Source organism: Aulostomus chinensis, chromosome 7 (assembly GCF_037954235.1).
Source record: "Aulostomus chinensis isolate RoL2024-O1b breed Wild chromosome 7, RoL_Achi_v1.0, whole genome shotgun sequence".
Lineage (NCBI taxonomy): Eukaryota > Metazoa > Chordata > Actinopteri > Syngnathiformes > Aulostomidae > Aulostomus > Aulostomus chinensis.
The window spans coordinates 14,083,925-14,108,258 of NC_141326.1; the positions used below are offsets into that span (position 1 = coordinate 14,083,925).

General features: G+C 44.5%; 1 protein-coding gene across 1 annotated transcript; it reads right to left on the minus strand.

The window, feature by feature from the left end:
• Positions 1-34: 34 nt before the first annotated feature.
• On the minus strand, positions 35-23,833 carry sntb2 (syntrophin, beta 2). The gene is made up of 7 exons (XM_086208592.1): positions 22,866-23,833; positions 7,760-7,979; positions 7,134-7,338; positions 5,453-5,595; positions 4,754-4,950; positions 2,869-3,059; positions 35-2,474 (listed from the first exon to the last, which is right to left on the minus strand). The coding sequence occupies exons 1-7, from the start codon at positions 23,587-23,589 to the stop codon at positions 2,382-2,384; spliced, it is 1,773 nt and encodes a 590-aa protein (XP_086064718.1). The 5' UTR covers positions 23,590-23,833; the 3' UTR covers positions 35-2,381.
• Positions 23,834-24,334: the final 501 nt, after the last annotated feature.

Genomic DNA, 24,334 nt, shown 5'->3' on the forward strand with positions numbered 1-24,334 from the left:
TTACTGAATAACACAACAAAATAAAGACACAAACTTTAAATTGTAACTGATTTATTGGTAGGTATTTACACTTGAGACTATTACATCGGTATGGTACATTGTATACTGTATCTTAAAAGGAAGTCTAAAATATTTTGCATACGACCGTTTTTTTTTTCCCTCAGCAGCATGTGATTCTCTTGTGATCAGTCTTTTTTTTAATTTTCAGTTTAATGATTGTGTTGGACGCAAGCTGCCACAGGTATAACCTTTGGTTCAAAAACCCCTTCTTTGAAGCTTTGCTTTGCATAGACAAGATATAGCAACAGTTCCAGAACAAATGAGAACGGATGCTTCAAAAAAAAAAAGGAAAGTCGTGTGGATGAGGACATGTACATTCACAAGTATAAAGGGGTTTGAAAACGAGTGCATCGAGTTCAGAGACGGACGGCCGAGCTTGGAGGAGTTCAGACAATCAAACCTGCACAGCGGGCTGGAGAAACATGAGGAACATGACAAGTGTTAGAAAAGTGGGGTTTGCATCAAATAACTCAAATTTAACTCCAACCTCTCACGTACGTCTGATGTTTTAAGGAATTAAAGGTCTTCTCCTCGTTTAACGCAGCGAGTCATGACTCATAGCTTTAAAAGCTGTTTTTTATTCCAGGAGCTATTTGAACTCTCCAAAATAAGAGTTCAACACAAGGACATCCAAAAAGTGAGTTCCTTATCTGAGGACAGAAAGTGGTATCTTGTTCTCCTGTGTTCCACGGGCAGCGGACACAATGGTACACAGTCTGAGGGCCAAAAGGACGCAGCACAGTGGCTCCACTGAAGGGTCCGATTACAGACGAGTACCGTGAAGCAAGCCGAGCCTCACAGGGGAGTCGCAGCACTGACAGGACAACCAGACTTAAACATGGACTGCGTTTACCGCTTCGAAAGCAATCTGGAATAGTCCAAAATAATAAGACCTGCAAAGAGTTTGTAGCTTAAATCTAAGTCATTAGATTTTAACCTTTGGATTAGCAGTTTGGCTAAACAGCCTTCACTGATGCTCCACTAGCTTTTGTGCATCTATCAAACACATTTAATGGCCAGTTCGTGACCGAAACATCTGTTAGACGGCCAGAAAACCTTGACAAGAGAGAACAACCTGTTGGTTGTTTTTTTTTTTTTTTTTTAAAACAACACGAGGTGTGTTTAGGTCGTGTGAGAGAACGCCTCATTCAGCTGTGTGAAAGAAGAAAAAAAAAGACAGATGAAGTTGAAGACACAACAAGCTGATAACAACTGTACAGTTACATTCTCTGAGGCAGGCATTCGCAGAAGCTGTTCAGATTTGTACAGTTCAGATGAATAAAATAAGTGAGTATTTCTATGCAGTGACCTACTAGCCTGTATAACAGTCTCTTTAGGAAGGTCATAGAATCTCAAGCAAAGTAAAATGAAACATAAGAGTTTTAGGTGAATAAGGGAGGTAACATCTCATATCTGTCAGGAAGTCATGCTATCATATCATATACACCGAAAAACAAATGACAAAGTAACATTGTTTACATTGGAAGAGTAATACTATTGCTCCTGCGTGTTTGAAAGCTCAAAACTCTCGTACTGTGTGTGAAATAAAAAAGGAAACGTTACAAAGAGTGTGACAAGGCACAGTCGGTGATCCTGATTACCACAGTCGTTTGGGATCATGTGCTACAAGGTGAGTCTGTCCGACAGCAGGCACGCTAGCAAGCCAACAACAGGAGCACGTAGCAGACACACACCCACACACACTCTCAGTCTCTACTGCATTCTGACTGGAAGACTGCATCTTTCTCTTCTGTGTCGACACAAATGAATAGGTAAAAAAAAAGCCCAAAGTACATTTAAAGGCTGTCATGGAATGATAGGCATAGAGTACAAACGGGGCTTCTACCAAAACTGCGCACTCACTGACTAAAAAAAAAATCCTTCCTTAACCTTACATTTTTCAGTAAAACCTAAGTTGAAGTGCACTGGTGATGTCCTCGCTGCTGAATCGGCCCAAAAATGACTGGTACCACATGGAATGTTATGACATTAATAGCTATCTATTCACCTTGTAACTCTTTTCTAAACACCCCAGAACCTCACACACAGTGTCACTGCTCGCTTGACCCTGCTATCAAACAGCTGTAAGGAAAAGATGGAGGAGAGAAGGCACATTTTTCAGACAATCAACAAAAGAACTTGGTGGTTACATCATCCGCTGGCGCCACCTCTGGCCAAACTATAGCCTTGAACGGACAGATACAGAACATAAGAAGAAATAATAGCTCGACCCCCATTATTAGCATTCTGGGAGCACCCCTCCCACCCCCACCCCCCCAGGGCTCAAAGGCGACCTCTCGTTGGCCCCGCTGTTGGTTCCTTCACGTCAGCAGACCCATGCGGGTGAGCTTGGCAGACAGGAAGGAGTGGAGGACGAACACCACCGGCTTTGGACCGGAGTGGAGGTCAAATACCTGAAAGGACGGAGAGGGGGAGGAGTTAGAGGAAGGTCGTGGCCCGGTGGTTGTGACAGGAAAAGAGAGAGATGAGAGAATGTAAATATTTTGGGTGATGAGAGATCCACCAACATGCTTAAATGGGAAGGATTTTATGGATTCTGCTTTGGCTCCATTTACTGGCAGACGAAGCCCTAAACTAAACCCAGGCAAATAAAAAAAATATGGCTGTCAAGTAATGCATTTTTAAAATTATACACACACATAGAAACGTTACTCCAAAGCTTTACATTTGTTGATTTCAACAGACTAAACTACCAGCATCACAACAGACAGGAAATTTGTTACTTTGGCACATAAAGAGATATCATTAAACACCTTTACTCTGAAAAGACAATCTGTCGCAGTTTACCATTTCTCCCTCTGGGCCCCCAAAGTCAAGGTAAAGGTTGCGTATTCCGTCGTCTGCAGACATTTTGAGCTTCTCGTAGGGGTATCTGAAGAGCACGGCGCCCCCGGCTGGGTCGGCTGGCTCTCTCGTCACAGTGAAGCCCTTCTCATAGTGCAGCGTCAACCGAACATCTTGTCTGTTCCACGTGCAGCCTGGAGGAGGGAGCAAAGAGCAGCAGTGAGCGGGGCGAGAGCGAGTAGAGTAGGAGGGGTGACTAATATGTGTACGGACCTCTGGCAGGAGGCCAACTTTATCAACTTGTAGTCCTGCAACATGTCAACAGCAGGCGATATGTCTTCCACATAATACTGAGGATTTTAACGGCCTAGAAAGTTCCTCAACAACTGTGCGTGCGCGCGCGCGCGCGCGTGTGTGTGTGTTAAGCAGCCGGACGGGGAAGAAAGAAAAATGATACTATTTCAGCAGCCAACTATTGTTCTGGCCTGAGTGGAAACATTCCCCTCTGCTGGCTCCCACTTCTGCTTTCTGCTACAGAGACGCTGCTGCACGCTGACAGAGGCTTTCTGTCACTGTGACAACACACAGAGTGTGTGTTCATAAGAGCCGGTGGCCTGCTGAAACCACAGGCGTGTATCTCGTCCACATGTAGATATTAGACTCGTTCTTTTATCAATGGATGTTTTCTCTTGTAAACACAACCTGTCAGCACGATGATGCACAAGAGCAAAGGTGGTTGTAGACACACACACACACACACACACACACACACGAGGACCCAGGGTCTGAACCTATTGATGATGATTTGATCATAAAGCTTTAGTCTCCTGTGACATTTGGAGTCGTGCTTCTGTCCAGTTGATGAACACTAATTTAAGATTCTTTTCTTTCTGTTTGGGTCTCAACACTCAACAAATACTTTGTGTGTGTTTGCTGCTGTGTGTCTGCAGCGAGGGAGCTGGAGGGCTTCACGACAGGAGTGATACTTTTATATCAAACATAGAAGTTTGATTCATCGTTAATAAATAAATATTGACTTTGGTGATTTTTTAGCAAAAGTTTAGCAATGGATTACAACCAAAAAGAAAAGAAAGGAGGGAAAAAAATGAATTCATAAAGTATCACTAGAAGAAGTATTTATTATGCTGCAGAACAGCTCGGTGGCATTGTGCTGTGAATGGATGCCTGTGGCTCAATAATCTCATCAACAGTTCATCTTCATGGCTTCAAACTTGGCGGCGTACTTCTGGTGCTCAGGGGAAGTGCAGGGCCGAGTCTGACGTCTGACATGACAGTCAGAGAACTGAGATGACAGACAACTTTCTTAATGGCTTTGATGTTGTAAGCAGACACAACCCAAGACCTGTGGGCAGCAGGCACAGCACGAGTACAATTATGCACTCTACTATATGAATATTATCACAGGTGCATTACGCTACAAGCAGCATTTAAATTTTGAAGGTGGAGCTGATTTATTATTGTGAATTATTTATTATTGTATGAACGATTAAACCTACAGTACTGCATCATATTTGATGAACGGATCATGTTCTGCATAATTCTACTAACAAGGTGCAAAGTAACTAGTGAATTTAGTTTGGTAAAAGTAAATGGTACAACGAAATAGAAAGACCCAGCTTAATTAAAAGAACCTCGAAATGCAAACACACTAAACGTGTGAACCCCTCCAGAGCTGAATATCTGACATCGCTGCAGTTGTTGGGAAACAGGTTTGAGTGCCTGTTCGACAACATTGTATAAGTTGCACATAAAACTCTTTCCAAGTGAAATATTTTTCTGTGGGCAAATCAGAGAAGCTGTTCAGGTAAATACACCCCCCCCCTGCAGACTCTGCCCGAGGCCCGTTTCTTTACAGATCCAAACTCACCGATCGAGACTTCTTTGATGAGTTCGGCTGCAGCATGTGCGCCCTGCACCAGCGCTCGTGTCCATGAAGACAGATCCCAGTGGGTCTCCACCCGAAAGATGTGGGACTCGATGCCTCGTCCTGTGCCTGTCCGAGTAGCAAACACCAGGTCGGACCCCTGGGCAGGAGAGCTGCGGGCACTGCCTGAATGGACCAGTCTGGAGGAGGACACACAAACAGTACACATATTTTACATTCTCACATCCAGCAGATACTGTGCATTCAGTTGCAGTCACTCCTGCTGCTGCTCTATGAGGTGGCTGACCCAGTGCTTCAGGAACTTTCCTGAATACAGGAGAATGACCTGTCAGCGTTTTTCTTCCTCTGCTTCTGTGTCTATTTTATTTCAAAGTCTGTGTTTTCCTATAGAAACACTCATCACAGTTGAAGTTCCCTTTCCAACTTGAATTCTGCTACACCCCCCCCCCACACACACACACACACTCACACACACTAAACAGGTCACCACTGACAAGAGAGATTTGTTTTGACTTTGATTTGAATGTGAGCAGCATGTGTTGACTATAAAGTGCTTAACAGTTCAAACAAATGTATGTATAAAGCCTGAAGCAAGAGAAGAGCAACCCGTGTTTAATGCTAGCTGATATGGAGGAGCGCTGAATGAGTCAAGTAGGATTCTAACGGGTGAGCAGTTTTGACCTCGTGGCGAGCAGAGGATGTGTGAGCAGAGGCATGGACCAGGACTCTCGACTCCACGGCACCGATTCAAACAGCAGGATGTCCTTCTCTGTCAGCGCCATGACCACTGGCCTGTGCTGCTGCCGTCCACCTTCCAGCTGGACCTACAGGACAAAGTTAGGAGGAAGTGTCAGCGCCGACCTGGATTTTGAAAGAACACAGCTGTGACGTTTGAATACACAGAATTTGTTGCAGCATACTACACTACAGGACAGCGGTGGTAATAAAACAGGAATTTACTGAGGGTGAAGCACTTGGCACTTTGTTTAAGACCTTGTTAAGTCCTTTTCGGGCAGGTAGTTAGCTGATAGCTTGGCATGTAAATGCGAGACGGCTGGCACACAGAGGTGTTGTAATCTCCTGCATTAAGCACATGGTCATTGTTTTGAACTTATCACATTAAAGGATTCAGGGCATCAACTCAGTCTGCGATGCTAATGTTAGCTCAAGAAGCTAAAGGGCATAGCCAATGACAGAATTACCAAGGTTTGTCATTCAGATGTTCCTTAAATGTAGCTTTCTTATATGTGGAGAAAAAGGTCTGTTTATTCTTGAGGTCTCATGATAACTGTAGCCTTCATACATGAAAAGGGAGGACAAGCTTCCTTGTGTCACAGTTTTATAGTGTGACAGTGGTGAGGAGGAGGTCGGGCCGACAGGAAATGATGTCATGTAACAGAAACCTCCACGGGTGCGTCCTGTTTTAATTCACTGCTAACCAGGCGACAACATAAAAAGAGAATGAGTACTTCATAAGACTAAACCTGCTACATTATTCAGTGTGTGTGTGTGTGTGTGTGTGTGTGTGTGTGTGTGTGTGTGTGTGTGTGTGTGTGCGCATGCGCGCGCGCGTGTGTGTTAATTCAGTCGCACACATTTCCTCTATGCTGCTGGCGTTTTTGTGTCAGAACAGAAATGCGGGCCTTGATGTTTGGGACCTGCTTGTGTGCGGTTACAAGAGTCTGGTGAAACAGGTGCTGAGTGGCTACGTTTGAGAGCAGCAAGTCAATATCTGACCAGAAAATGTTTCCATCCGATCCTCTAGAATTCCACTGATTCAAAAAGTCTTGCGGTATTATAGGCAATTTTATTCTTGTGCTAAATATTAACATTTCATTTCAACGGGACCGCAAATAAATTACTTTTTATGAACGCAGTTCTGATAGAAATGCAGTTTTCCAGAACCATGCCGAGTGCAAGACTTAAAGGAACAGTAAAAGTTGGACTGTTAGTGATGGAATAACGCGCCAGCAGCAACTTCATTGGCAGCTTTGATCTGAATGTAAGAGGACAGAAACTCACTGTATCCGAGTAACAGTAGTGAATGGAATCAAAAAGAAATTTGCATTTTTTTTCATTTTGCCAGCTACAGTTTTCTCCTGCTTTCAGGCTTTCAGCTAAGTTAGCTTGAGCTGCATATTTGTCCAGACAGCGTCAAGAGAACACAAAAGTCTACAAAGTTCAACCAGTTCTTTTGCAGATTGACTGACTGTCAGTGGCAGCTACAAATTGAGAATCCTATGACCTGGATGATTCAGGCATGGCCTCTTTGCTAGTTAAATATAGCAAGCAAAGTCATAATATTAGCCACAAATCCAGGGTAGGGAAAAGGAATTATCAAAGAGTGTGCAGCTGACTTTACCTGTTCAGCCAGCCAGCCAATATGCTTCAGGTGGGGCTGTGTGGAGGCCGACGCCCCCAGGTAGGAATTGATGTGCGCTAATGTCTGTGGCAGCAGGGCGGCAATGTTGGTGTGGATGGCAGTGAACCAGGAGTTGGCAGTGGGGCCATCTTTACAGCGCAGCACCACCGTGTGCTGGCCGTCTGGGGAATGCAGCTCCAACAGTCTGAGAATAGAAATAAAAATATGTTTGTACAAAGTGTTATCAGCCGCCCTCATGTACTGACACCCAGGGAGTGGTCCAAATAATGTAAACACCTCATGGGAAAGGACTAAACACTGAAAAGTGAAAGATTAAAGCTTTGAATTTCTTTCCGTGGATCTAAAATCCACAACCACATGGAACATTTCTGCCATTCATGATTTTTTACAGAACAAACATTCCCATCTCATGAAGCTGGACTCCAGGTCAAAAAGCATCCGGCTGCCACACACGTACACACACGCACGTAAACACACACACACACACACACACACACACACACACACACACACACACACACACACACACACACACACACACACACACACACCTTAATTACCACTCAGCTACTTCTCTCTAACACACAAACAGGCTCATATCAGACCTGTTCTCCAGGTCTGGCATGGTGAGGTTCCTGCTGATGAAGCACATCTTCAGGCTGATGACCTTTCTATCTTTAGAGGACGAGGAACTGCTGTGTTTGGGGGATCCAGAGTCCTCGCTGCCACTGTAGCTGGGTGACTGCGGGCGCACGCCGTCCCACGGCAAGTCCGCTACCAGGGATGGCTTCTTGAAGAGTGGGGAAACCTCTCGGATGTATTTGACTGTGGGAGACACAAAGGTAGAGGCGTCGGTTACAAGGCCCAATGCAAGACTGCTCTGATTGGATGACTACAGTGTCCTGGTTCTGACTGCTTTTTCACCACACAGACTCAGAGGTGAAACATCAATTTCTGGAAGTCAGTAAAGGACACTGGAAAATGCTGTGAACAGCAATGGTATAACTAATAAAGGTGTTCCGACAAACATGCTAGCAATATTCATACATCCAAGAGACACAGAGCAAAACTAGCATTTACGTTTCTGTTGTTTCCTCAAACGTAAATCAAATATTAACTCTTCTTTACACTCTGGCCTTAAAAATATCGATCTTTGAAGCTCCTAAATACTCCACGAAAATGCTCTGATGAATCGCCACCTGCTTTGTTCCGGACAACAGAAAGACAACATGAAGCACTGGCTGGAGTCTGAGGTTAGTGAGAGTGATGAGACGGAAACACACCACGAGGTTCGGAGATGGAAAACTAAACAATGACTAACATTTTAGGGGAAAATGCAGTGTAAGGTGATTTATGCGTTTCAGCTTCCAGAGTAGTGTAAAACCAGAATGATTTATTGTGTCTCCTTAATCGATTTTCAAGTCATTCACAGTAACATCACAAGGAAAAAAACAAAACATTCTAACTGTGTTCAAGTCAACTTCATTTATATCAAAAATAATAATTCCACAGATTGTCTTTCCTTTCATATAAAATAAACTGGGAACAATGATGATAATAATACTGAGGCAGTGTTTCAGGGTGGAGTAAGCTGCAGTCCAAGCCAAACAGAAACAGCTGCTGAATATCTACACATCTGCCCCAGAGTGTGTGTTAATAGTTTGACCATCTTTGGGATTTCAGCCAATAACAGCCAGTCAGTCAGGATATACGGCGCAGTGAGCTACAACCCAGAGCATGAGGAACATTCCGCGATGTTTTCTGGAAGAAGTCAGCACTGAATCTTCTTTTAAATACCCTTGTGGGTCCAGTTAGGGTTTGGTTTGGTTTTTTTACATGAATGGAGAAAACAGAGGTTTGACTCTCAACAATCAGCTTGTGCACTTGTATGGAGAGTACAATGATTCTAGTCCCACGCGTGTGTTTGACCTAATCATTGCTTTATCTAGATGAAATGACTCCAAGAATCTGGATGTGATCAGGTCCTGCCATCTTCTTAAAAGGACCCTTAAAAGGACATGAAGGTCCTCTGTGGGAAATTATCTTAAAAAAACAAGAGCTGACTGGGTTGTAGCTCTGGCAAAGAAAGAAAAGCTTTTGCTGCAGCATGATGGGTTTACTTTCCAAATTTGTTCACGTTCTGTTTGCTAGCTCTTCCAATTTCCTACTCTCCCTCCCACAGACCCATCTATCCCTCTCTCTAGGTCTCTTTAGATCCTTTTGTGCTGTCTAATACACTGTGGGTGTACACTGTCTGTCTTGAACTATTTTGGAGGCTTATGAAAACTGGAGCCCACCGTACTTGTGGAATCTGACGTGCTTTTAGGGGCCAAAATGTTTGACCTAACATGTTCAAATAGCTGTGTAATGGTTAAGACTTGGTTTTAAGGTTAGTGGTAGTAGTTAGGGAAAGAGAAAGCACATGAATGAACAATGTCGAGGGCGGTTGGTGCATTAGACTACTGGGTTGGTCTGCTCGTCTGTAATCTGAGAATGAGGCTCTTAGGAGGTGAAGTCATTCTTGAATGAAGACTAAGATACTAGGGTTGTGTAAGAGTGTGTGTGTGTGTGTGTGTGTCTGTGTTAATGAAAGCTGTAAGGAAACCGCCACTGATGCAGTGAGGTGTGCATGCATGCGAGTGTGTACAATGTTCTATCTGAGTCAGACTGCAGGGAGGCGCTGGTAGTACCGCTGATGCAACGGGCCAACTAATGGAGCCAGGTTTCGCCGACCCGCCTAACCACAGCGCTCATACCAACAAGGCCTGGGATCATTTCTGCTTACGCAAGTGATTTGGAGTAAGTACGGGAGCATTCCCCGATGCCCATGTTTATGTCTGAGAGTCATATGTAAGGAAGAAGTCTCTACTTTCACACTAATAGTTAGATTTGGTGCAAAGATGCTGAGACATTTTCCAGCCGCAGACCCGAGGCCCTCTGTGGTAGGACATCTCTATATCTCCAAATCTTACATGAACAGCTCTCAGAGGATCACCAGTGCTGCAGAAGCTTCTAATCAAAAGGCACCATGGGGAAGTAACAGTACGCAGGCAAAAATAAGTCCAGACAGTGTCCTGCTTTCTCTCTCGGAAAAGATTAAAGGACACCAGAATGAAGCACCGGGGGACAAAGGTGCTGTACAATCCCTGTCCATAAAGCCTGATAATTGCAAAACTAGCAATGGTGGGTGCTTGAGTACATGACATCACATGCGGGCCTGTAGCTCTATGAATAAATATCTCAATATGACAGGAACAAGCTCCACAACAAAACCTGTTCATAAGTTAAATCATGCAATCAAGCTGCATCACCTACGTACAGTTGTAGCTTTCAATTCATCGTCAATCCTAACTGCTCATCTATTTTCAGCCAGAGAAAGAATACTGAGGGAGTTAATGGCGTAAGTGCATTTGTTGTTCAGGATAAGCTCTTGCTGCTTCAGCTTCTGCTGGTACGGGTGGTAAAATACAGGACGCTGGTGCATCAAAAGCTGTTAGAATTGATTAGAAATGATTTTAACTCAAATTGATTTTGACAAAAAAAAAAAAAAAGATAGAGACGGGGTAAAAAGACTTGGCTCCGCTGTGCTGTGACGCCTTTCATGCTTTCACTGGTGTTACACTGACTTCTTTCTCTGTGTGTCCTGCGCTGATTTTTAATCATTCCAAGCTACTTTATGGTCAAACAACTGAGAGTGGAGCTTAGAAAAAGAACAACGCGCCTTCTTCAAAAGTCAGTACACCATCTCAATCATGCTGGAGCTGTCAGCTCAAGCTAAAAATGCTGCATAATGTTGCTTTAATCAGAGGGACTAGAAAAGAAGACATGCGTGTTCCTGACTTCTCGGCACTGGCAGGTTACTTCACGACAGCTGTTCTCTAGAAAGCGAAACCACGGCTTCACCAGTGTGACAGTGTCTTTAAGACTAAGCGCCAATGAGCTTCATGTGATTTTTTTGTTTCGCAAACTGGTGTCTTGTTATTCACAGGGAAGTCCTATGATGTTTTCTGACCACTCGTTGAGGGCATTCAAAGAAAAAATAAAAAAGGTACCTCTGATATGGACTCAAAATCTCTGGTGTCAAAATATATTCTCTGAAGGAGTAAATGCTGTCTTCATGGCTGCGCTGTACTTGGACAGTCACAAGAGACCTGACAGATAAATTCTGTGTTTTGCAAGCGACAAAGAAGCATAACTAAAGGACAAACTGTGCTCAGAACAGATGACAATGACGTGTCGCCCTCCTAACCTGAGGGCTTGTTGAATATGACAAACCTCGTTCCATTTTTCTTTGGCTTTGTGATTTAGCAGTGTAATCACGCTTATGCTGCATATGTCAAATAACGTCAAACCGAGAAAAAGTTGACTCTTGTTAGTGAAAAGCTAACGAGTGCTTTTCAGTGTACTACATGAAAGCTCTTGTGCAATTCGTTGGCTAAGTTCCCACATCTGTTCCTTCTTTTTTGTGGTCTGAATGAAAGAGCTGGGAGCAGTTGCTGTCTTTTTCATCATCATGGGATATAACCCGGTTTAACAGCTGAGATCCTACAAACACCAGGGCCGGTCTACCCGTTGCAGTGCTGCCAAGAATATGGCTGCAATATGGCCCCTCACACATGATTCTGTACTGGCCATTGCATGACACACAATTATTTGATATGAGTTGCTTATTATTTGCAGCCGATACAAAACAATTCAGCTCGATAGCATTTCATAATGATGTTGCTATGATACAGAATTCCGTCATCAAAATGTGAGGATGTTCAGCCCTGCTAGTAGGGGCCCCAGTAGGAGGAGCCAAAGCGAATATGAAGATCAGGTATGTCATGATGCTGAATGGGATCTTCTAGTGTGTTTCTCCCTCACAGTGTTTGACTATGGTGCGTCAGTCACTCATACACTGAAGGTGGAGACCTTCACATCAGGAGCAATTATGAGGTTCAGTATCTAAGCACATGTCGACAGGGAAGGAAGCGAAGGACCAGCTACCGTGCAGGTATTAGACGGCCCCTCTGCCTCCGAGCCACGCTGCTCCACACCAGAAAAAAATGCTGCCTAATTCCCACAGACTGATGGTGGAGGCGCTAACGTACTCAACATCAGGAGCTATTTAAATGCTCGGTATCCTGCTCACATCAACGCAGTCTCCACAGGCAGATGGAAGAGGGATACTTGACATATGCCTGCCAATGAATGAAAAAGAATTTCAGAGGATCGTCGACATGGAAATGATCAGCACAGCGATGGAGACGAAGAAGACGGATGAACGGGACAGACATGTGCAGCAGGAAGGCGACCAAGTCACACAAAACATGATGAAAGTACTCCTGGATGGATTTTTACAATGAGACGCCAAAGCCATCCGAGAGTTGTCAAGACATTTCACTAAAAAAAACAACCTCATTGTGGTGCCGCGGATATACTGTAGATATAGTACTACAATACTGTGGTTCGATATAATAGCATGGGAATTACCAGCAGATGAATGTTTACATGTTTTCCATGTTACATATTTCTCCAGTGTTTTCTTGCCAGAACAAGTATTCACTCCATCTCCATCTTTCCATCCTACAGATGAAGTTATTTCTGCTTGCTCGACATGTCTGTCCATCTATCCGTCATGTCTCTCCTTGTGCTGTAAAAAAAAAAACAACAGTCACTCAGCCCGACTTCTGCTTCTAATTAGGGTCGTACACAGACGACTGCCAGCTCTTTGTGTATGTGTGTGTGTGTGTGTGTGTGTCTTTTCACAGTTTTGCTTCTATGCACGCATCTACATGAGTATGTGTGTGAGGAAGATTCCCCAGAGATGCCAACCTCCGTCCCCAGAGCCCAGCCCATCTGCCACTCTTCATACCTCGCTGCCCACAGCCACAGAGGAAAAGAGGATGGACAGAAGAAAAAAGAGGATGAGTTAAAGAGGGGTACGTGCAAATGGAAGAAGAGTCTGACTCGACACATATTTGGTTAGTTGTGGCGCAAAGCTACCCTCCTTCAAACCGCCATCCTCTGCTTTTTCACCACACACAAAAAGTAATCATGGCCGAAATAATAGCTTACAGAGCAACAAGTCAGGCAGTCAGACCCCGGCCTCTGTATTTTCCCCCAAAACTGCCCAGAAATTCCCCTGCGGTTTGGCCTGCTCCCCTCTCCCTTCTCTCTCATTCCTCTGGATCCTCCTCCTCCTCACACTCCTCTCTTCTGCCCCCCCCACATACAGCCGTGTCTCTCACCTATTCTTATTCTTCTTATTACACCCTATCTCTCTTCCGCTGTCGCAACGTGTCCAGCCCCCCCCCCCCCCCAACCACCACCACCCCCAAGTTTGTTTCTGCCAGAGTCCTAATGAGAACAATGTGTCAGAATGCAGCCCCTACAGAGGTACTGCATGAATACTTAGAACTGTGTGTTTAAAGTACACATTACTCCCAGTAGACCTACATGCACATTCAGAGTTCCATGGATGAATGGTTCTGCGGCAGGTCATTTGTTCATTTGACAGATGCTGCTCATCATTTATGAATAATGTAGTACTTTGAAGATGGAGTCCGCCTTGTAACACTCAACACTTTTCAACTACTTCAGTGTTTTCTCCTCACAGTCTGCTCGCTGCTCTGGGCTCTTTAAAAAGAGGAAAACCAGAACAAAATCATTTTACGATGTGCAACTCGATGTAAAATATTTCACATGCTATGAAAAACTTCAAATTCTCTCTCTTAGAATCACACGTCTTTGTCTGTGTAACATTTGTCCCCAAGATCGTAATGGTGGACTGTATAATTGATGCCTGAAAGTTCTTCATCGCTTTGCGTGCTGATCTTTTTATGATTTGTTTCATGATAGAACTGCCACGACTGCTTGGATTACAATCTCTGTAGAGAGGCGGCTACGCCACGCAAACCACCGCTGCAACATTCTACTCGCAAACATGTGACGTCTATATAAGAGAAATAAACTTAGAGCCGCTGCATAGACTCAGTGCGGCTGTAGCCGACGCCTCAGCTGTTCTGCCTGCGCCGTGGAGCTAATAGGAGGCTAAATGCACGCCGCAGACAGAACAGCTGATGCTGATAAGAGGACAGAATACATTACTGATTGTATATTATTGTTGTGGCGAGACTTTGCACACACACACACACACACAGACAGAACCCCGCTGTGCAAGGCCATGATTGTTCATTCATATCATTTTGTTAAACTGCTCAACACATTAGATTTTTAAAAAAAAAAGGCTCGACAGTCGGGATGCATGATTTCGAAAAAATATCTAACTAAACCTTATTTTGTCTGATATCGCCATATTAGAAGGAATGCTGAAGCCTACGTAATTATTTTCATTTTTACCGAAAAAAACATTAAAATGGTAATGCTGAGATTTTTGTGGTGATTTGTATCACACAGAGATGGTTTTCTTTTTTAAGTCTTTAAAATATGACTTGCTGCATAGCTGCGGGTGACAGACAGCAAAAACAGGTACATGAGCACATCAGGGACTTCAATAAAAAGCAAGACTGGTAAACAAATCAGTTCCATAACTGGTGATTCAACACAGCACTGAAATACACAACTAGTTTGATCTAAGCACCTGAATTTGTACCAAATACAGTTATGAGTCGGCTCGTAGCTTCTGTCAGTTCCTATTGTCAGTGAGTGTCAGAAGGCAATGTGAGCAGCAGAGTTGCTTCGCCTTAAATTCCCCATCATTCCATGAAGAGCAACTGTGACAATTCCTGGACATTCTAGCGAATGTTAGAGAGCGACGCCACTCTTGCGGAGGTTTTCCTCGCCATGTGTATCATATTCACTTCCTCTATTTGCATTCCACTGCTGCGTGACAGTTAGCAGCACTGCTTTACAGTAATACTGGATTTATAGGCTTTTCCCATCAGGGTGATGAAGTCACTTGAATTATCGGGTGGATTAGCCAGAAACAAATGTTTTCTTCAATATTTTTTTTTCTTACCCTTCAAAGAAACCAGGGCTGTCGTGGTGGAAGAGCAGTTCAGATGCGCGCCATGTAATCACAACATCCTTGGTTTGGTTCCAGCATGTCATCTTGCTCTCTCTGCTCATGTTTCTTGTCAGTGTCACGATACGGGACTGGTAAACCGAGGCAAAAATACCCCTAAAAGGGTCTTTGCTACTTCAGTCTGCGTCTTGAAATGAGCGAGTCTTCAGCTCTCAGGCCCATTTAAACCTGGCCTTACTGTTGCCTACTTCTGGTCTAATTTGGATCAGTAATTAGTCGCACTGATAAATTCAGTACCTATTGATTCATTTGAGGAAGTGGACCAAAAAAAAAAAAAAAAACCTGGTCAGAAATTACATCACCTGTCAACATTGAGTCACATGTAGAAACAAACACCACCATGGGGGGGGGGCTTTATCACACACACCAACCCTACCAACACTGTGCTACACCTTCCTCCTGTGTGTCATCCTCTAATGTAGAGTAAAAAACTGTAAACTACATTATACCTTCTTATATAGCAGCAACATTAATGAAATGGCATAAGTGTGTTTTCTAACAGTCTATTGTATTTGGGATATTACCCATAAGTGTATTTGAATATGTGTGCCAACTTTCCACAAAGGATAAAGCAGATTATGGACTAAAATAATCACATTCATCATTCTGTATGGTTAAAGATTACAAATGTGTACCCATCATGTTGGCAGTGAGGACAGCCACGGATTTTCTCTGGTCAGCATTATGCTGAGGGAGGTGAGGCCGCTGGCTTTGTGTCCTGTGAGTCCGTCACACAAGGAAAAACAACAACAACAAAAAACTTTACTCACTTCCCTGATAATAAATCTCCATCTCTCTCTCTTTCTCTCTCTCACACACACACACACACACACACACACACGCACACGCCCCCCCTGAGTCAACGGGCTCACAACTGACTGGTATCACAGAAAACATGCAACACAGACAGCAGAAGCACAAAATCTGTTGTTATTGATAAGACAAGCTATCTCTATCAGTCCAATACTGAGTCAAATACCACTGAATACATTCAGTAACTCACTGACAAGAATCGTATCAAATCTGATAGAAATACAACAAAGCACAAACATTCAACAATATGTTTTGTAAGGCTGGACCAGGTAGACACTCCATTTGGCACTCCTGGATACCCAAAATGTTTGGGGCTTTTAATTTGATAAATGTTCTTCTGGACCTACAGGTGGGTCCATAAAGCTGAACGGGTTCATTCCATAGGGAATCAAAAAAATGTCTGAATCAGCCAAATGTGCAGCCCACACACGCACAGGTGACTCATAGCTCCGCCCTCGCTGAGAAAATACAGAGACGTTCAAGATAACAGGCGCTGGCACCCACAGATGAAAACCAAAAACAAACAGAAAATAGTTACTAAATAATTCGTTATTCATTTCAACTTGGATGTTTTATCTTCCCTACACAACCATGAACCGATACTACAATCCACACCGGAACCTTGGAGTTGCTGAACCGTTCCACCTCAACTGTATTCATCACTACTGCTTTCACATGTCACACAATCATATAAACGTGAGCACGTACAAACGTCCTGTTCCACAGAGGACTGTGAAAACTGACCTCTTGTGTCAAAACTTCACATGCATCAGTAAGAGTGGGCAGCAGGTAGTACTAGTACTGTGCAGTGAGTAACCTTGCTGGTGCGTCTACCTCCCATCCCAATGGTTCAGGCTTCAAGTCCAGTGGCTGCTGTTATTTTCGCAACGCAGGTTCCACATCATTCTGCACAGTACAGCTGTCAATCATACAGATGATGGATGGTTCCTTTCAAAATATTGATTGCGCAAAAACTGTGAAAAAAAAGTGGTGTTTCTTGAAACTGTACGAGCAAGTTTAGAAGAATAAAACACTTGTTTTGGTGCCTGCCCAAATTATTTCACTTAGTGTGACCTCCCAGTTGAATTAAAATTCCTGACTGCTGGAGGACAGGAGACGTAACTGCGGAGGGGTAGTGGAGTTCATGATGGCATGACCTATTTCAGGCTGCGGGGACTCAGTGGCAGATCTCGGCCCGCGAGGACAGTGACCGACACAGTGAATGGTCAGTCAGCTAGTTTTGGCCACCTAACAAAAGAGAAGAACTGTCCCTCATCAGGGCTGTCCCCGTTTCCTCAATGGCCCCCTGTGTCTGGTATGTGCTGCTTTCTTTCCTCCAATTACCCACACAAAGGACTCATCCTGTGCCTCCTTCCACCCATCAGCAGGCTAACCCAATAAGACACAAGGCGATGCTGCGGCAAGCTGCAACTAATCATTCAGACATATGGGATATTATGTCTGGCAGTGGGGGAGGGGCATTAACAAACAGCTCGTCATGTCTGGGATATGTGTCATGTGTTACAGGGGCAGCAGCAGCCACTTGAGGACGATGGCGTCCACTCATTCATCAATCTGACTTCACTCTTGCATTCTCACTTTAGGGATTTTCTGTCACCAATCACAGCAGCTCCAGTCCTGCCCGTGGCACTGATTGGACAATCGTTAGCCTCTCTGTGACACTGATTGGATTGATTGCTTTTTAACCGAGAAACTGCTGTGTCATGTCACGGTTGAGGTTGGATGCCATTCATGTTTGAGCTGATAATGGCAGCAATTACCAACAGTACTTTTATTTCTCTATAAATGTCTTGTAAAAGAAAGGGTTTGCTGCTAACATAAGCGCATATCAAGCGTGTTGCAGCAGTGACATCACACACGGTCTCGCTTTGTCCACAGTGCTAACATGGACTTGAAGATGTGCTGTCCAGCATCAAAATTTACCACGTATCAATCTGACATGAATTAGCTGTAGCGATGCAAGTGGCTGGGTTCCTACTGAGTTGCGTTCCTAATCCTTTTCTTGATGCATCAGTAACCTGATCGGAGCTTGTAGATTCAAATATAGCCGTTTAGTAATTTGTGTCTTTTCAGATGGTTGGACAACACTGCAACTCAATTGTCTGATTGAGATTAAACTAAACATGAGGAAAGAAGTAGATGAATCTTGCACAAATAGTTCTTGACAACAATTCAGATGAAAACAAATAACACAAGATTAACATAAATAAGGCAAAACGATGAAATCCCTTATTTGTCTTATTGGCAGTCGAGCCATCCTGGCATTGGAGAACACAGAACTTGATTTAAAACCACAGCGAGTTGATCTTTGCTGTTCACAAGCCCAGATTATTCATGTGAGAGCTCGGAACATTTATGCGACTGTGTGTTGAATGTTTCTCAACTTACTAAGGAAAGGCACCACGCTGCTTTTAGCCTTGAGGGAGTCAAAGCTTTCAACAACACTTCTCCTCAACTGCATCCATCACTCTCTCTGACGTGTCCTCTCTCTTCCTTCATGCTAACCAGGAATTTAAAAAGTGTTACAAGTGCAGAGTAGCATGAAGAATCAGTGTCGGAGTCAGCAGTGCCGCTGACCTTTGCCCTAAATACGCAGATGCGCACAGAGGTCAGGAATGTAGGGCACCTAAGCTAATTGTGCGAATATCTGGGGTTTATGTGTTGTGTACATGGCAGAGTGGTCAGGAAACTGCAGCCTTGTTCTGACTGACTGACTGCTGCCTCGTCAGAGTGGTGGGAGCCTGGCAGGGCCAGAGGGGGACAGGGAGGAAGGAGCCCGTCTACAAACAGCACAGCTCGCTGCCCGTCACGCTGACAAACAGTGACAGACAGCTGACACATTCTTCCAAGCCGAGCCTCATGTCTGGACTGTAGCTGTGTCAGGAGCCAGCATATCCTCCTGTCTTTGCCTCTGGCTTGCTCCAAATTATTTTTTATTCAAATGTCAGCTTCAATAGGCCAGAATCCAGCTGCGGTTTAGTATCTTATTTCCTCACTGAAGACAAGCACTTCTACTGTATTAAAGGATCATTCCAGTATTTTTGCAATGATGCCTGAGGCCAGATGACCATGATTAGAGACCGCTCACCGGGTGAGTCGCTCATTCGCTGAGACGCTAAGCAACATGTAGTACTGCACTCACCCTGAGGCATAAATCATTGTGTGATGAGCATAAAGCAAAATGTACCCTGGCAGCAGGTAAATGAACCCCTTTGCAAGTCAAGTGATTATTTAAGACTCAGGAAACACCACAAATTCAATAACTGCGAACCACAGAAGTCTCAGTGTTTAGATAATAGCCTCCACTAGTTAGTGTTCAATAATCCCATGATGTGACGTCACAGCACAGTAGCTAGTGGCAGCGCCATTGAAACGCCACTTCTCATCTTATAAATAATGGAAATGGAATTGAGGAATAAATTCATTGCAATTCTACATTCAGTATTTTAAAATTATATCTACACAGTGTGGCCCGTCCAGGGTGAACCCTGTCTCTCGCCCAGTGTTGGCCGGGATAGGCTCCAGCCCACGCCGCGACAGTATAGCAGGTATAGAAAATGGATGGATGGATGGATTTACAAAGTGGTCTTTATTGTCCGTTACAGCATGATGTCAGATCAGCAGCTTCTCTGGGCTGCAGCTGGATACTACCGACAGCCACAGGTCTGCAAATACTCCTGAAATTCGCTTCGACTGCAGCGTGGCTTTTAACATTTTCGTGCTTGTTAAAACCAGACTCAATTTTTCCATCTGTGTCTAAATGACTGGAAATATTATTGATCAAGAATGCTATGACGCATCTGCCTGTGACAAGAGTCACCATAGCTGTCAACATCATGGAAAAGATCCCCGGAGAGAGATGTTTGCCTCACATGCAGGAGGACAACAGGGTAAAACCAGAGACAGAGTGGAGACCAGAAAATGTAGATCAGTTTTATATTGAACAAGAGGAATTCATGGGCTGCCTTTGGAACACTGGGACACACTGACGTAGCTAAAATGCTCTTCCAGTGCTTGTGAGATCTGCTGCTGACGGGCTGGAGGTCACGTTATTAGCTGCAGTTGGGCTGGCTTTAGTAGTGCACATGAACACACGGCAGGAAGACAACAGTGAAAACTACGACTCTGTAAACCAGGTGAAGACAGAAGTGAAACAAGAGATCCGTCTTTTACCGTGATGCTGTCAGACAGATAGAAAGAAGGGCCCCAGCATGTCATGAGTCCGTCTACAGATCTCCACCAACCAGCTGAGGAGCTGATCACCAACTATGACCACACATCAATTATAATTATCTTCATACCACATCACATCACACCTACTCAGCACGGTGGTTTGCCTCCAGCCAGACACATTACCATGGGTTATTTTGAGAGCTTCAATAAAGGGCCTTACTTTGACTTTTTTAGAGGAGTGGAAATGTGTCACACATTGATTGGTTCCTACGATTTGTATTCCTCCAGCATTCATTCCAAACCATTAGGCACTGTTTTCGCTGTTGAGCCTGAAGTTTCCGGACCCCAGGGGCTCTGTTGCTTCTCTTCCTCCAATTCACACTTCTTTTTTTTCCACTTTTCCAAAGATAGAGCTGCCCTACATCAGCACTGTTTAGGAAGGGGACTCAAATCCCATAATGACTCAGTACAACGTGCCACCTCTGTCTTTGTTCTTCTCGCTTATATTGTGGTGTTTTCAATGCCAAGTGCGCAAGGCTTGAATCTTTTTTTTTTGGTGGATTTTCACTCCAATGCTTCTCCAGAAAACGGACCTAATATGACCTGGAGCTGACCCGTTCGTGTGGGCTATACGCAGCAATTATTCTTCTATTTAAGTTAGCATTTTAGAAGAGTGCAAATTTAGATGCTAATCAGGTAAAAGTCACAAAGGAGCAAGAACATAAACACAATCCAGCACCAACAGATTGCGCCTGGTGCACACTAAAGGGTCTGAACTGGTTTTACAGACGTAACGACAGATTTAAACTGACTTTTTAACGTTTAATCTGAAGAGGTCACACGCCGGACGATTCAATCCAGACGCAGGACCACACACTTGGCGTTCCTCCTAAATAATTTCTGAGTGCTGATTCCAAGAACACTCTATCTGGCAGAAACTTGAGTGATCAAATAGGACTTCAGGGAAAATAAATGGCTGTACTTGTGCTGTGTGTTGCATAGAAAAATCCCCCCCCAAAAAAAAGGAGAAGAAGAAGAAAAAAATGCAGCTGAAATCATGGCTGAGGAGACTGAAAGAGCATAAATACACTGGAAATAAAGTTGTCGTGTTGTCTGACATGAGGCTAGTGTTAGCTACATTCTAGCAGTATGCAACATCCATTGGGTTTTGTGGGATTCTTTATCATTACAGGATTCCAAGACATAAATTAAACATATTATATTTACATTCGGAGTTTGGGGAGGCTCCTACTCCTGCAGCCAACATTTGGATTGTGCCCGTTAACCCCTGACTCAAAGTAATTTGGGCTGAAAACGCAATTACACAAATATTGAGAGATTGGCCTGAATATCCTTCAATGTGTGCACCAAACTTTAGAGAATGATTGATCACTTTTTTGTGGCTGTTTTTGTTTCTACTTGATTGTAAAAGTAAATAAATAAATAAATACAAAAGGAACTTTTTAGCTTACCAGCTAGCTAGTGTAGGAAATACTGGCAGCGACGTTGCCATCGCTCATCGTATGGGTGTCACTGACTGGAGGTGCCAGAAGCAGGATGTAAAATACTGAGTCCATCCGGGTTCTGAGTTCACATCAATGCAGCTGATAAATATCCGTGTCTACAGCGGAGTCATTTCATCCAAGAGTTAATGCAGATTAAACCCATTTCCTCTACAGAAACAAAGCCAAATGTTAGCAGGTATTAGCGTGTTTTTTTGGCCAGTGGTAAAGGGGGTTTAGCCTGGGCTGGTTGGAGCTAAGCAGGTAGCAGAGACTTTTTTTGAGGCCAGCCTACAGTGACTTGCTGCTAATTGAACAATAAAAGGGTGCAAAACCAAACAAATTAGGTAATGAAGGCAGTCACTAAAAACAGCAAAAACAAACAAGAAAAGGCTGTACGGTATTCTAAAGCAGCGAGTCACAAAATGCTAGAGCCACAGTTGGCTCTACCCTGCAGGCAAAAAATGCCCATAACACACATGATCATTACTTCCTAAATCTGTCACATTTGACCCTTCACATACTGCAAGTCATTCAGTGACAATTGAATTCTGCTTGATGTGTATTTCCAGGACGATATCAGCGGGGCGAGAGATAAATCGAGATAAATCTTCCTTGCACCAGTTTACAGGGACTTCCTCTCTTCAGCAGCCAGTTCAGATACACAGAGCTGCTGCTTCAGTGTCCACAGGTTACTGACACAAATCAAAGCGTTGATGTCTGGTCCTACATCAACTGGAACTGTGAGCCTTTTGTTGTTGTTGGGTTTTTTTTTTTGCTGTCATGTCAGGAATGGTGTTGTGAAGTGTGTGTGTGTGTGTGTGTGTGTGTGTGTGTGTGTGTGTGTAAATTCATCCTTTGGGCATGACAAAGAACACACTGCTGTTTGCTTACAGAGGTCAAAGGTGGTGCACTGATGAACGCGTTATCTTGTTGCAGTAATGAGTTCACCTGCAGACATGTGATGTAATTAGTGTTTTTTGCAAGTTCATACGTGTGTGTCTGTATTGTGCTGATGTGATATAAAAGTAGTTATGCCTGCAGTAGAGTAAAAGCCAGCCCAACGCCCACCTCGGTGACTGTGAGAGGAGTGGTGCACAGAGGTGAGCAGCGGGAACTCACGCCTCTAATCTCGGCCTTAGTAAATCCCCGCTCTCGCGTGGCCCCACTTACCCTCCAGCGTCACTTCTTTTCCTGCCTTCTTAAGCGCTTGAACCGCCAGGTCGTGGGTTGCCTCTCGAAGGTCGTTCCCGTTCACCGAGAGGATGGCGTCACCCACCCGGAGAGCCCGACTCTGGTCCGCGGCGAGTCCCGGGAAGATCTTGGAGATGAGAATTGGCATCCGGTTCTCGCGCCCCCCCTTGATACTGATCCCCAGCCCGCCAGACTCCTGTTTGACAACTCGGACCTTCCGCACCGCCTCCGAGGAGCCGTCCAGGCTGACGGGGAGGTCGCCTTGTCTCGAACCGAAGCTGGACCCAGGGCTCCCGTAGCTCGACCCGGGGCTCACAAAGTCTGAGTTTGTGCCGTTATTCGGGTACTTCCCGGGGCTATTTAGACCGTAGTTCCCGTCATACTGCCCACGACTCCCACCTCCGCGCCCCGGACTGCCGCTGCGCTCCCGCCCCCTGTGGTTCTGGACTTGTTCTTGACTCGAAGGTGGACCACGGCCGGGGTTCCCCACACTCGCTCCCGGGTCGTTTCCGTTCGGCATACCATTTCGCAGGCCCGCCGACGAGTTGTTGTAGTCCCAGTGATTGCCCCCCTGTCCGGTTACCTCCGCTTCGGCCGTCAAAGTCAGCTTCTCTCGGGTGAGTTCGGCGGCCACTCGGATCCAGCGGTCGCGGAGCAGAAGGTCCAGCTGACCGTTTTTATCCGCTCTGGTCCACACTGCCATTCCTACACGGTGAGCCTGCTCCGAGGCGGGCCGCTCTCACACTGAACTCATCACCAACTTTTTTCCTCTTTTTCAGAGTGCGCACTAACAGCTCGACTGGGCCGCATCGACACACCCACTCGCTCTCAGCGCAGGAGAGGGAGAGAAAACACCCCGGGACTGGGACTCCCGAAGAAAGAGGCCGAGCGGAGGAGGGAAAAGAACAACTGGCTTTAGTCGCCCTGCCCGACAGCTTGTTGTGGAGTTGAAGCTGTAAAGCTGTAGGTTTACACCGGGAAGTCAGCAAGAACACAACAAGTCAACATCCGCCCGAGCCCTACAAAATAAAACCACAACCCTTTCTTTTTCTTTGGCGTACACAGTTAGACAAAGATAAACAGTTGGCGTCTTCTTCTTCATTTCGTCTTCTTCTACTTCTTTTTTTTTTTTAAAGAAAGTCACAGAGAAATTGAATTCTCTTGTATTTTTCATTCATTCATTTTTTTTTCATGATCAACTCAGATTAGGATTTACAGGCTCACTTATGCTGACGAATTATTTGAATTCAAGATCAGGCGAATGTTGACGACGACAGAAATATCACAATATGTGTTTCTGATATCATTTCTACCAGAAAAAAAAATGCCATTCTTCTCATTAAAAAATTCAACACCTATTTCTTATTTCACGTTGAGTTTTTGGACACAGAGTGTGCTCTACTTCTCCGTTAAGTCCTTCTCGCTGTTTGAGTTCAGACTTTTTTGCA